This window comes from Ambystoma mexicanum, chromosome 8 (genome assembly GCF_040938575.1).
Source record: "Ambystoma mexicanum isolate Mex_15411 chromosome 8, UKY_AmexF1_1, whole genome shotgun sequence".
NCBI lineage: Eukaryota > Metazoa > Chordata > Amphibia > Caudata > Ambystomatidae > Ambystoma > Ambystoma mexicanum.
Window position 1 is genome coordinate 1,447,502,163 of NC_090929.1, and position 14,644 is coordinate 1,447,516,806.

At 42.6% G+C, this 14,644-nt stretch overlaps 1 protein-coding gene across 5 annotated transcripts in view; it reads left to right on the forward strand.

Annotated features, from left to right (window-relative positions):
* LOC138473098 (prominin-1-A-like) overlaps window positions 1–14,644 on the forward strand; it is a 1,012,351-nt gene that overhangs the window by 770,871 nt on the left and 226,836 nt on the right. For all 5 annotated transcript variants that reach the window (XM_069611612.1, XM_069611614.1, XM_069611613.1 and 2 more), the window contains 2 exons: window positions 2,511–2,657; window positions 10,501–10,566. In XM_069611612.1, coding sequence (XP_069467713.1) covers window positions 2,511–2,657; window positions 10,501–10,566 — 213 coding nt within the window. The remainder of the gene's footprint in view (window positions 1–2,510; window positions 2,658–10,500; window positions 10,567–14,644) is intronic.

Below are 14,644 nucleotides of genomic sequence, written 5' to 3' on the forward strand. Positions count from 1 at the left end.
TTGACAGCATTAAAATCGTTTAACCACGATTAAAAGAAGTCAACTGTAATGTGTTGTTATGCTGTTATGCTTTATTCATATAATGGAGCTCTATCTGTAAATCAACAAAAAACATTATTCTAGACTATCAATCTGTCTAAAAAGGAAATGTTAATATACTTAAAGTCTACCTCGGAAATGTAAATGCCCTGGAAAAGGTTTACAAATCATAAATATGAGGACACATGCCTTTATTGAAATGAATATGCAGCCAAACAATAAGTGAACGCTACTGTTGGCATTTGTCCCCCTCTTGTTTGCTTGTCTTCTATATCGACTACCTCGCCCACTGTCTGTAGGATCTCCCTGTGGTCAAAGCTTTACCACCCTCCTTGATGAGTCACAGCATGACACTGCCCCATAATTCATCTTATTTAAAGTGTGGCTTGTCACGGGTAGCCTCACAATCTCCCAGACTCCAAGGTGTGGATCAAGGATTTTTAATGAAAACAAGATAAGATATTCAGAATTCAGATTTGCAATACATTGATCAGAGTTTGGAGCACACAAGTAGGCATGCCTCTCTCGTCTTCTCACGGGAGTCCACCTCCCTAGCTCAGGCGTATCTAAGCCCCGGATTGTCAACTAGTGAGAGGTGACCCCTACCTTCTAAAAACAAGCTAATGTGAGGGCCTAGAGGCCGTAGCCTTTTCTGTTTAGCTCCCTTTGCGGCTCTTTTAGGGCTCCCCTATTCTTACACTCACTAGCTCAGATTAGGAATCATGTTTTCTCTGTATTATGTCTTACCAGGTACCCAGCTCCTTTCTCTCTCTCCATTAACAGCCTCACCCACTCCATTCCCCTAGGTTCCTTCTGCCTACACTCCAGTCTGTTCTATTCCTGCTCTTCTCCCTCTCTCTACTCTTCCTCTCCACCCGCTCCCCTTGTCTGTCCCTCCGATGATCACGCACTCTCCCATTTTTTTTTTTAGTCTCCCCTCCCCTCTCTTCTCGCATCTCTGCTCTCCTCTGTCTTCTCTCATATCCCATGTCTCCTCTCTCCCCTCTTCTCCCCCTTTCCCTACTCTCTCTCGCTGTCGTTTGTCCTCCCCATCTCTCCAACACCTAGCCCCTCTCACACACATCCAACAGAACACTAACTCATTCACAGCCTCAATCCCACTATCTTTTACAACTGGCTCTCACTTCCAACAGCTCACTTGTAAGAGTCTCCAACAACAAACTCCTCAACACTCCACTCCACCATAAATCCTCCACCTTGTTTATCGGTCCACCACTTCTCCTTCTAACCTCCTCCCAAACACCCTTTACTATGTCTTTCCTTTACTGATCTCTTATACTCCTCGCTTCCTGTTTCTGTCCTTTGCCCTCCCTCCATTGGTTTGTCATATCACCTGACCCTAAAGGCCAATCTTTATCTGCGTATTCCTTCTGGGAGGGGTTGTCACACTGCAAGTCTTCATAAAACCCTTTTATGCCCGCCACCCTTTTCTCACGCAACATGTAAGTCTGGTTTTGTGTTCTGGACAGTTCGATGTTCGTTCAGCATGGCAGTGGGCATTGTTGATTCGGCACGGAATGCAGCTACATTAACCTGGATGTTTGGGAGACTTCAATTGCACTGCCGATTTCTTTCTTCAGTTGGCTGCACTTTGTGTTGGAGGCTAGGAATACTGGTACTGGTTCACTTGGTTGTAACTAAGAAATGCCTGTTGATTTAAGTAGTTGTAGTGCATCAAACCTTGATGTCGCTGAACTGATGTATTATTGTATATGCTTTCTTTATGGTGTTTAGAACAGAAAAAAACACCACATTCCTGTTTTTAGCAAATGCCTTTGTAAATAAAATCTCATTTGGAATGAGAATTCCTCTGTGAATGAAATGATCCACCACATTTTGATACTTTTTGTACGTGCTCACACCTTATATCTTCATGCAGTGGAATTTTGGGATTGACATTAAGCCATTGTGTAAACCTGAGCTTAATCTACTACACAACCTTTCGTCTTCTGCAATGTGTGTGATATTTCCTTTTCAAAGGGGCTCAAAACGTTCTGTCATTTTTCCAATGGGCAGAAATGATAAAGGTCCTACTGGAGGGCCTTAATTGAGATGGAAATGAGGGTGTCAGAAAACACAAAAGGGCATTGAACACTAGGACAAGAAATGTGATTCATTTTGAAGATACTAACTTGCATGTACATTCGTATTTTCACTTGGCTGTAAATAAATACAAGATGGTGAGGGATATTGTGCAAATTCACAAATTTAAAAGTATATCTCACCACCAGTAATTCGTTTTTAATAACAACATGGTTATTTCTTCACTGGAACCTGACAGCATCTAGCATCTTATAATAATAAAAAAAACTAACAGTAATAATAATACCAACAGTAATAATATGAATAACGATACTAGTGATTATTATTAAAAACATTGCTATTGTTACTATTTTATAATAATTATCCCACATTTAAAAATGTCCTTATTTATATTCTTTTCACCCCAGTATGAAGGCAACATCAACTCAACCTTCAACCAGATGAACATTACCCTGGATCCAATTACGTTCCTCACAGACAATCAGAAGGACATTCTGAGGAACATTTCCAGCTCTGGGATCGATACCCTCAACTTTACAGAGATCCAAAATCAGGTAGGCCCCCCTTGTACCTCTGGGAAAGCGGCTTGATTGGGTTGTTAAAATGTCTCACGTCAAGTTGTTGGTAAGTATGTTGCATGGGGGTATCTGTTAAAAAACAGACAAAAATCACCAACACTAAGCACATCTCCACTAAAATCGAAAATTAATTTCAGTTTCAAAAATCTAACTTAATGATAAAACATGGGCTTACAGGGGCTAATGTAGATGGGCACAATAGGAAGTGAAAAATGACAGACGGTTACAAGATATTAAAATAATTGGAAGGAGTTTAAAATCAAACTAATCATTAATGAAATTATATAAACAAACTAATATTAGTGAACTGGAAGTGTGTGTTGGGGAAGCTTCTTAAGTGGCCTCCATTGAAGGTTTAGAAATAACCCACCTGTAGCATTAGGCAGGGTCTCCACCAAGTTAGCCAAGACAGACTATCATAGTGGTAGCAGTGATGGAGCAGTCTGACTGCACTATTAGAGGGAAGTGAGCTGGCAGAAAGTACAGTTAAGTATAAATAAACACACATTAAAGGTAGGTCCATGCATTATGCTTACTGACATTTACTCTTAATGTCATATATCAAACATATCTATTATCAGGCATGTACTTTAAAGAATAAGGCAGAAGTATTACAAAAACAGTAATCGGTTTTGTAGACACCCAACTCATATTTAAAACCATTAGGGAAAGGAAGATTCAAATAAGTACAGTTTACACTACTTAACAGGGCTATAAATGAATGAATTTGCCCTGTCCAATGCCAGTAACTCATGGGTTGTGAAATACTTACGAAGCATGTAATATGAGCTTAGGTAGAACTGTGTAGATCATAGTTGTCCTCTAATTCCTCTTTATCCATATATTTCTTGTAATTGGGACTCTCATTTATGAAACCCATTTCCTCCTTGCTTATTTTAGTAGATTTTAATTTGGATTTCAATGATAAGGATTTGCAGGCTTGAGATCTATATGCCACTTTTTTGTCTTCCGTTTTATGCGTACCCCTCCCACCCACAATCATGGAGGTTCTCTTGGTTGGGTCTTATTATGGAACATCAGGGCACGCAGACCCTCTATCATCCCCGTAGATTGATCTGATCACATGGCTAGTCTCTTGGACATACCGCAAACCTTAGCGGAACCAACTGCAGACTCCTTATTATGGCCTGTAACTTTTTAAGATGAGCATTAATCATGGCCAGCTCTCTAGATAAAACCTTCCATTCCATTGTAAAGTCTCCAGCAATGACACTCTAGTGGACCATTTTAATACTCCGATTAGTGTGATCATTGATTTGGTGGCCCCTTTAAAGACCAAAATGATCAAAGCTAAATGTGTGTGAACTTCTAACTCTGAAAAAAAGGCTCTCAGACACTTAGAACACAGATGAAGAAGAGATCCCAATTGGCCTACTAACAAGAATCTTAAACAAGGAAAAGCATCATATAAACTAGCTCTTATCAAGGCTAAAAATAATTTTAATGATTATTTGATAGCAGCCGCAGCAAATGCCCAGAAATAACTTTTCAAGATCTTTAACACTTGAAAAATGCAGGATTCCCTCCACTAGTGATGATTAGTTTTCCTTCATGGCCTGATAAAATTCAAACTTTCTTCTATGATAAAATATTAAAGATAAGACATCATATTAAATCGTATCCATCTATGACCTATATCTATCAAGAGTCATCTAACTCCCAAGATGACTCTGTCTACACGGTTGAAGAAATACCAGCCAAAACTCACGAGTGTTTAACTTTCGCTTGGTGTCTGAATTAGATATCAAGAAGACTCTTATATCTCTTACTCCAACATCATGTCCAGGTGATCCATTTCCTTCTTCCACCATTAAAGACTGTTCAGACTCCCTAGGGTGTATTATCTGTCACATTGTTAACTCTTCATTCAGAGAGGGCTTAGTTCCCACCATACTAAAACAGCCATGGAAAACAACTATTTTGAAGAAATCCTCATTGGATCCCCAAGACTGTGCTAATAATCGGGCTATTACTAACTCTCCTTTCTTGTTTAAAAACCTGGATCGCGTAGCTGGCATACAACTTCAACCTCACTTGGAATCACATCAAATATTGGGCGATCGCTAATCTAGGTTCAGTCCAGGTAGAGGCAATGAGATGGCCCTACTATGGCAATAATCATGGTGGGCTTCATGGACCAGTAACGACACAGGGTCCAAGCCGGTGAAGCCCACAGAATGCATGATGATTCCCATTAGCACCCTGAGGCAAATCCTCAAGGTGCTAATAGCAATAAAAAAATGCCTATGATGCTTCCTTCGCAGAAGCGGCCGGGGAGCGTCAGGATTGCCATGGTAATGGAAGTGGGTCTTCACTCGAAGCCACTCTTCCATTTCCATGGCGGAAAGAGGAAGACCACCTTTGCGGCCCTGGTTAAGGAAAAGAGAGGTGGTGGAGGGGCTCAAAATGATGGTGCGAGGCAGGGGAACAGGGGCAACAGGCAGCGCTAGGTGCAGGGTGTGTGTGCAGAGCACTCTGATTTCTCTGGACCTGGGCTTGCATCGGTAGATTCAGCCTGGGTTTAGTGCAACCAGATAGGCTGGCGCACCAACCTAGGGTGCTAATAGATGCTAGGGACTCTCTATTGCAGATAATGTACCAGGGACAGGTGGGCCTGCTGATGCTCCTCGACCTCACTCCGACTTTTGACACCATTGATCATTCGTTACTTTGTCGGTGCTTGCGCGTGGCGGTTGGAGCATCGAAATTAGTAGTGGATTGCCTATCGTCATTTCTGAACAACAATAAAACTCTTGTTAGAGTTGGTACATACAATTCAAGAGCTGAATCAGTGGAGTTTGGGTCTCCACACGGTTCCTGTATCTCTCCTATTCTTTTCAGTGTTTATATGAAACCTCTTTGTGATCTATTGATTAAACTAGCAGTTGTATTTCAGAACTAAGCTGATGATACTCAGCTGATATTTTGTTTAGATTGAGATCCAGACAACAGTCTCGTCCATATTCAGTCCATTATTAAATGTCTCAAACAATGGATTTCCCAAGATTGGCCTAGGCTGAACCAAGGCAAGACCAGATTCTGTTGGTGGCCTCTCCTTCAGCACTTCCCAAGGCATTACTTACTTATCCAGTTTTTAAATCAGGGGATCACACTAGCCAAGTTCAAACAAAAGTTAAATCACTGGGCATGACTTTGGTTTCTACTCTATCTATGGGCCTGCAAATGAACCTTACCCTTATAAATTCAAATTATTTTGATATGTTGCTTCAACACGTTAGGCCTTATCTTTCAGAGCAACATTATGCTATTCTGGTCAGAGCCTTGGCACGATACAGACTGGATTATTGCAACTGACTATACTCTGGTTCCGCTGCATCCTCTATTAACGAGTTGCAGATTTTGAGGAACTCCATGGCTAGGGCCATCACCAATACTCCTAGATCATCCCATATCTTTCCTGTACTCGGAAGACTGCATAGGTTGCCAGTTAAGAGCAGAATTTCCCTTATATTACTTACTCTGGCCCATAAATCCCTGTATGACTGTTCCCTTAAAATCAAGCAGCATTTCATGTGGCTAGTATCTTCTAGGCCACAAAACTTGGCCTATAAATGCTTGATGTACATGCACACGTCAAAACGTTCTAGAGCATTCTCTAGATCTAGTGCTGAAAGCCGAACTGTTCTAACCTAAGAGACTGATATGATTTCTGATTGTTGTATAGGACGATCAATGTCAGACCTATTGGCTGTAGTGCCTCTCACAACACACAAAATAGAAAATAAATAGGATTAGAGTGGATCTAGCTGTTATGGGAAGCAGATAAGTGGGCCATGGGAATTATCAGGGGCACAATTCTTGGATAGTCTCAGTATTATCAAGACCAGCGCTTGTAGTGAATCGAGAAGCACCAAGAGCAGCGATGTAACTGATTCGCAGTATTACCAGAGCAGGGTTCTGCATGAGCATCGCCTGAAAGTGTGTAGATATGACCATGGGTGGAATGCTGTATGATTTTAGATTTTATCATACACAGAGCTCTTAGTATTGATATAACTAGGTGACAAGCTCTTTATAAAGATGGATGTTATCAAGGACCGCGATTTGAGTAAATCTGTGTATTATTATGAGCGGTGAGTGGTTAGAGTGATGCTGTGTATTAATTGGCAGAGCGCTCAGTATGGATCTTCATTTAATGTAAAGCAGAGCTTTGAATGAGACTCTTCTTCTTCACCTGGGTGAATTTGTTATGGGTGTTGGCAGGCAGATGTCACAATGAATCTGGACATAAACAGGACCAGAGCTCTGAGTTAGTCTGAGTTAGAACTCAGATTTTTTGTATGTAGTTATCTATCTGAGTCATACATGCATCGTGAGTTTTATCCGAGTCATTAAGTGCATATTGAGTGAGTATCATTAAGAGTAGATGTTAGAATGAATCTGGGCGATAGCCTAAGCAGAGATCCAAGTGAGTCTACCTGTTATAGATTATAGTCTGTATATCAGAGTTCCATCATGAGCAGAGCTTGGAGTACGATTGTTATCAGGATAAGAGCTCTAATTGAGTATTGCTTTAGAATGTTTTCAAACCGAATTATCCTAATTAAGTTATGTTACCTCAGAATCTAAATATATGCAAGATTAAAATAGCACACAGCCAGATCGCAATCAGATAATATTTTCTCTGCACAGGCGGTCATGCCAGTAGGAAATCCTGTCAGAAACATGGATAGTTTTACTTGTGCGGATGTCACGTGACTGTCACGGGAAGGTGAAAGGCCATGGTTGGGGCGAGAGTTGGATCCCCTCTCTTTCCATCCCTGACTAGCCAAGTTAACATTTTGCCTTCTGTGATATCAACAGCTGCTCTGTCTCTTGATGTCGATATCATAAATAGTTAACTGCATATTTGCATGTCTTAAATCATTATATAAAACCATAGCTGTGTTTAGCACTTTAAACGTTAGTTGCTGCATGTCCCTGTCCTTAATTACAGTAATAAATGGATACCGGTCCTCCTTACCATGTGTTTTCCCTGGATGATTTTTTTTTTGTTTTGTTTTATTGTGATGCAGTTACAAAACCTTACACATTAATACACACAATACACATGATTCTTCATCCATGATAACACAATCTTTAAAATGTATTATATCCTTAAATAAACAATTAGTCAATATTCATACAATACAGCAGACCTCGAATCATTCAAGATAAATTCATCATATAATATAAGCACATCCCCAATGACCATGTAACACAAATATTCATAAAACCAATTGCCCAACCCATGAGGCACCAATACTAATTTCCATAAAAATCCATATGCAAACGGTTCTCCCAACATTGCAAAAAATGTCCTTGATGAAGTAAAATAATGCAATTACAACAGACTTTCGTTCATCAGTAAACAACAATTGCCACTAACTATCTGCTCGCTCAGTCAATTAAATGGGCAGGCAAGGATAAACTGCTTCCACGATTCTTTTGTCTGATTGGCATTGTCGACATGTACTGTCCCTCTACGGGGTCTCATTATGTCTAGGGTACATAAAATATTAAACCTAAATGTAAGATTGTTTGATCCAGTCCTTTGCCAGCCAGAATGACATCCAAGTGAACAACACAGCCAGTATCTGTCCCTTGTGTTGGTGGAATTGCTTATTGGCAGTGGAGATCTGATGGGTCTCAGTACCTGTCCCTTGTGTTGATGGAATTGCTGATTGGCAGTGGAGAAGGTATGATGGGTCTCAGTACCTATCCCTTGTGTTGGTGGAATTGCTGATTGGCAGTGGAGAAGCTCTGATGGGTCTCAGTACCTGTCCCTTGTGTTGGTGGAATTGCTGATTGGCAGTGGAGAAGCTCTGATGGGTCTCAGTACCTGTCCCTTGTGTTGGTGGAATTGCTGATTGGCAGTGGAGAAGCTCTGATGGGTCTCAGTACCTGTCCCTTGTGTTGGTGGAATTACTGATTGGCAGTGGAGAAGGTATGATGGGTCTCAGTACCTGTCCCTTGTGTTGGTGGAATTGCTGATTGGCAGTGGAGAAGCTCCGATGGGTCTCAGTACCTGTCCCTTGTGTTGGTGGAATTGCTGATTGGCAGTGGAGAAGCTCTGATGGGTCTCAGTACCTGTCCCTTGTGTTGGTGGAATTGCTGATTGGCAGTGGAAAAGGTTATTGTATGATGGGTCTCTATAAGTAGGTGCATCTCAGGGATCTCGGATTTCCCCATGATTTCTGGATCCTGGCGATATGCCACCTATGGATCTATAGTTGCCCTAGGTCATGGATCAAGGGTGTGCGTCAGAGAAGTGTTGCATATACTGGTACGGTAGCTGGGCGGGTTGAGCGCTCACTGCAGCGATCTGCAGATTGCAGGTTTGAATCCTTCCGAGGTCGATAAATGAGTATCAATTTTGGTTGGGATGATAAATGTAAGTACATATGTTCTATGTACAGCGCTTTGGCAAAAACGCAATATAAATGGCAAATCATTATCATTATACAAGCCCTTCGGTTGGTTGCTGGCATTGTTAACTACACATGCAGCACAGGTGGCTAGGCTATTGGTGCAGACATGGGCCAGGTTGTCTAGATGGAGTCGCTTGTTGCATGTGAGGAGCCTCCGTATGCAGCAGTACTTTGCTCGGGTTGGGATGGAACGAAAGAGTTGAAACTCAGTGGGAATCTTCGTCGGTGAAATATTTGTCAGCTGAGCAGAAAGACATGAACAAGATGTCCTTTTGGATGTTTAGGGCGTTTTTATTTGAAAGGTTTTTGTGAAAGTTGCAGATGGGTTGAAACTGTGAGAGAGGGAAATTGTTACAGAAGGTTTTAAGGTCAGAGGTGACAATTTTGTAGTTAAAGAATCCTTATACTTGAGGAGGGTCGTGCAGTTGTTGGTTTGCCCCCGTTTGCTTGGTGGTGGTTTGTTAGGGTTGATGTGGCCTTTGTGGCAGAAGGTTTGAAATTACTGGCAAAGTCGTTTTTTTTGTAGCCCAGGTTCAATCGGCAAGGTTTGGATACCCTCGAATAGCATGGTGTGGTGGGTAGCCTCATTCCTTGCTTCCGAACTGTTGATTGAAAAGGTGGATAGCTCTTTCCACAGATGTCTTATACATTTCCCCCATCCACTGCATGCACCTCTGATCAACAACATCCCATGCTTTCAATTCTCAAAGTTCAAGCAATTGTTAACAAGGCAGGGCCATCCATGAAGAGATTTCTGCTAAGGATGGTCACTCAGAGCATTGACTGTTGCACGTTGTAGTCTCCACCTGTCTAACCCCCAAAAAGGGTGGGATTGTTCCCCTTTCTTTCAAAGGTAACGCAAATCTGTTATCCGTATTCCAAAACATTTATATAAAATTCCCCATCTGACATTTTTAGAAGATCCCAAAAATTGAGTTTTTCATTTGTTTGCTGTCCGAGGTTTGCTTGCATGCATCAGTTATAACTGTTTGGCAGAAAACAGGTAGGGGTTGCTGGAGGGACTTCTTATGGGGGAGTGGGGGAGTATTGGGCGGACCTCTGAATGTTGGCTTTATGCTAGCATTTCCCGAGAAATCCATGTTCGCAACAGAATCTTCCAAAACTGCTTTCAGCCTCTGACAATGAAACTGCATGATGCTCTTTCTGTAATGTGAGTATTAACATATTCTTAGAAATTCCAGAAATCACCACTTAGCTTTTACTCTGTGTTTTGCATTCTGAGTCTGCCTTACATATGTGAGCCGCTCAAATGTGCATGAACACATTTCACACCACATACCTGTTTTTTCCTGGTAGCTGTTGCTCAATGTTTAGAGAAATCTTTTCTTTTTTTTTTACTTTTACAGGCGAAGAAAAATGTGACTAAGGTCAGCCTCACCGAGTTTGCAAATGCACTGGATACCCTGGCTAATGTAAGTAAGCCAATAATGTGGGCTGGTGTGCATCTGAGTTTAGACCATCTCATGTCTTGGGGAGAGACGTTTGAATGAATGAGCTGCTTTGGAGTTTTGATAGCATGCTCTTCACAACATTGTGTTATCCTATGTGAATCGCTTTGTAGGGCCGACATGATAGCTCCCAGGGATATCCACTCAATGCAGAGATAGATTTGCAGGTTGTGGGTTTGAACCAGAGCAACGTTAGCACAGCCTTCAAGCTCTGATGTAGATAAAACAAACACCAAGTATGAGAAGGCATAGATGCTTACATACCCAAATGTTCTGTGTCAAGGTCTTTGGATAAAAGTGTTGTATAGAGTACAATTAATCTAGATATACCTTCCTGTTTCTCAGTTACCATAGCTGTGCATATTGGAGTTACTTGACGCATAACAGATCCCAGTATTAAGGGATATGATAAAAACAGGTGTCTGATGATACAAGATGGGAAACGCAAACTGAATGTCTTGACACATTTAATCCTACTAATCCTAGCAGATGATGACCTAGATCCACGGTTTTCTAGTTACAATCTGGAGATTCCTACTATCTGGATCATGCAGATTAGTTGGGAAGCCCATGTAAATTCATTTTTGTGCCTCCAGGCTCTGCTTGATCTCCAGAGGAGCATGCTTTCAGTTGTTTAAGGTTCCAGAGGGCACTTGGTGTACCGTTAATTTAGCGACAATCCTCTGCTGCTCTTTACTGCATGATTTGATGTAGGTGTGAGGAACAAGGAATCAGACACAGAGACTTAAGGTTTTGTCCATAAACGTTTATTGAAGAAAAGAAAAGAAGTTTGTGAAAAGCCTCTGTCGCTACACTAAGAGGTGTTTCCCTACCTCAAACACAATCTAAGGGTCTGTCGGATGTGAGAAACTCCAATTTAACAAGTCCTGCATCCAAAGTACTAATCTAGCCCTCACATTCTAAAAATCAGCTCTAAGGTGAACATCTTTGGCTTTTAGTAGCGCTCAAATGTTCCAAAAAGAAAAATGTATAACTCCAACACAAGTTCTAGAAGGATGGAGTTCTTTGTTCCAGAGGGTAGTTCCCTTTCCCTGGATTTCTCTTCCCTTTGTTTTATACTTCCAAGAATATGAATTCCTTAAGTTTCACTTGATCAACAACACAAGTGGTAAACAAAACAACTTGGCCGTGAGTCTGTATCTTGATAGGCTACCTGGTGTATTCTCTTGTCCGGGTTTCACTTCTCCTGATCAACAACACAACTGGTAAACAATACAACTTGGCTCTAATTTTGTGTCTTGATAGTATACCTGGTGTACTTCCTTACCAGGTTTTCACTCCCCTTCTCTTAATCAGCAACAGAACTAGTACACAAAACACCTTGGCTATGAATTTGGATCTTGGTAGGATACCTATGTACTCCTTTGCCAGGTTGTAACTCCTCTCGTCCATGGTTTAACACAGCCTTTTGCTGGTCCTGATATATCCTTGCCGAAAGTGGTGGCAAGTGGTGTTACCCGGTACCTGGACCCTGCATTGTGCTGTTGCTGTTCCCTTGGGCCTGCCTGGAGTCTGTGCTTGTGACCTGCTGCTTCCTGGGAAATTACCCATAAAACCACCACATACCACAAAAGCGGCCGCGAAAGTGGTGGCAAGTGGTGTTACCCGGTGTTTGCCGGTGGAGGACGGCACCAGCGATCTTGAACTATCCTGAACTACCTGGTATAACGAAATGTGGAGGAGCTGCACAATGATGAAGAAATTGGGCGGGGAGCCTAATGAAGTCTCGGGCGATTCTGCTGGGACCCGAACCAGACTCCAGGTGAGGCAACGGGGTAACCCATCTCAAATAAAAACTCCCACTAGTCTGTCCACACAAACGGCCTTACCAACATTAAAACAACTGAGGCTCTCATTCACTGCCCGTGAACCGACGGACTTGGTGACAGCCCTAGTGTCACCTACTAGGATCACAGGGATTGGACATGAACGGAGACAAAGGACTGCATCGGATAAACCCCCTTTTGACAATACCACTCTCCAAACATTGTCTGGCGAGGGAGAGGCGGGGGTGCCTGTGCAAAAACCTCTGCGTTCGCTGACCCTCTTACCTGGGGACATTTTGGGGCAGGCCCAAAAGAGTGGCTGCAACGGTCTTGGGGGCCACTCAACCCCCCAAATCAAGACCAAATCATTTAACAATATCCCCCTCCAGCCCGGCTATTTGGAGAGAACCCACAAACACTTTCTGACGCAGAAGCAGCTGGCATAGAACAAATGGCCCCTCCAAACTTACCGGTGGGTGAGCCAGTGGGTGAGACAGGAGCGGCCAAATCTGAGGCGGGCATGGAGGCAGTGGTGGACGCGGCAGACGTGGGTGGGTGGCTCTTTGGGGCCTACCCCCGATCTGCCGTGGGATGGCTATGTCAGGGGGGGGGGATGGCCTGGTCTGCAGCGCTGGAAGAAAGAGAGGTGGGCTGCTTGACGGTGCCTCTCCCCTGCCTTCGCCTCCAGGATGAGTGGTGGGCTTGCCGAGCAACAAACTGGAAGTGGAGGGGCGTGGCTTTGGAGTGCTGCAGGCGCAGCCATTAGATCTGCCCAAGCAGATAACTGCTTCTGAAGAGGGCAGCTTAGTGGAAAACATTGAGAAGACTGGGAAAAGTGTCCTTGACAGTCAAGAAGGTGCTGGAAAGGGAAAAACTTTTTACACCTCCGATTCCTGCTAGGGAAATATTTGCTGCCCGCAATTTGGGAAGATCTAAATGACTGGGATGTTTTTGAGGAAACTTCTCTCCCAGCTGAGAACCAGGCTCGGCTAGCTGAGGGAAATCCCAAAAAAGGGAAAGAATAAACTCCTGGAGATGTGGAGAGCCGGGAAGAAAGTGCAATTAGCCAGGTGGAAAAAGGAGAAGTGAATAAAAGGGGGGTCTACTGTCAAGAACAGCAAACCAGTGAATGAAGCAGTAATTCTACCCAAAGATAGGTGGAAAGAGCCGATAAAAAAGACCTAACTAATTCACTGTTAGCAGATAAACTAGTGAAAGATATCACGGCACTCACAGGTAAAATTGCTTAAGAGAAACGGCTGAGCTTTTCCTTTATCAAGGACAAAATTGCAGCCCTTGATGGGGGATTACAGCTTAGTGCCAGATCTTGGGGCTATGAGAGCCAACTCTTATCCCAGACTCACCTCTCTAAGTGGAAGCTTGGCGACCCCACAAGCAGCTCCACTTTCGAGAGAAACCCTGTCTGAACAATCCATGCAATTGAAAATGGAGGATTTACTGAAAAAGGACAGAATGGAGACCTTGGCTCACATCAAAAATACAGTCATGGCTGCTTTGACAATTTCGGTTGCGCCCTTCCTGAAATTATATGAAAATATAAATGTCTCGCTACAAGAGCTGCTAGTGGTCAATCTAAAAACCAAAGAGAAACTGTGTGATCTCGGTCGCTTTACGGAAATAGTAGAGCAGAGATTAGATAAGGAAATTGAGCAATCCTGTGTGTGGCAAAACCGCCTTAGTGGCTTGGCAAGATGTGAATCAAATTATAAAACTCTTCTCATGGAGGCGGCAATAGAAGATTGTAAGTGGATGAGGAACTATCATAAATCTGAAAAAGAGTGCTCCTCCTTAGCAACAGTAGATAGGTGTGAACATCTAGAAACTCACCACCCATCAGCAAATCAGGACTGCCCTGCGGTTGACAATCAAAGTAAGGAAAAGCGTTTATCAAAGGGGGGTCCCCTACAACTTCAAAAAAGTAAGGCTAATACACAAGAAGGGGCGGATGGCCGAAGAAAGCCCATGGATAATGCTAAAATTGTTAAAAACCCTGGAAGATCCTCAGACAATTTAGCCAAATCAACTTTTTCGATTTTCTTGGCATCAAATGGAGCGATAAATTCTAATGATAACGTGGCCCAGGAAGATCTTAGAAAGGGAAATAAAAAAACAAAGAATCAAGTCAGATGCAGAAAGCAAAATGGATCAAGGTCCTTTCTAAGGAATATAAGGACCCCCACCCAAGATTGGAAGAACCACACGTGAAAAAAAAGCCTAGAATAGAATTGGTATTG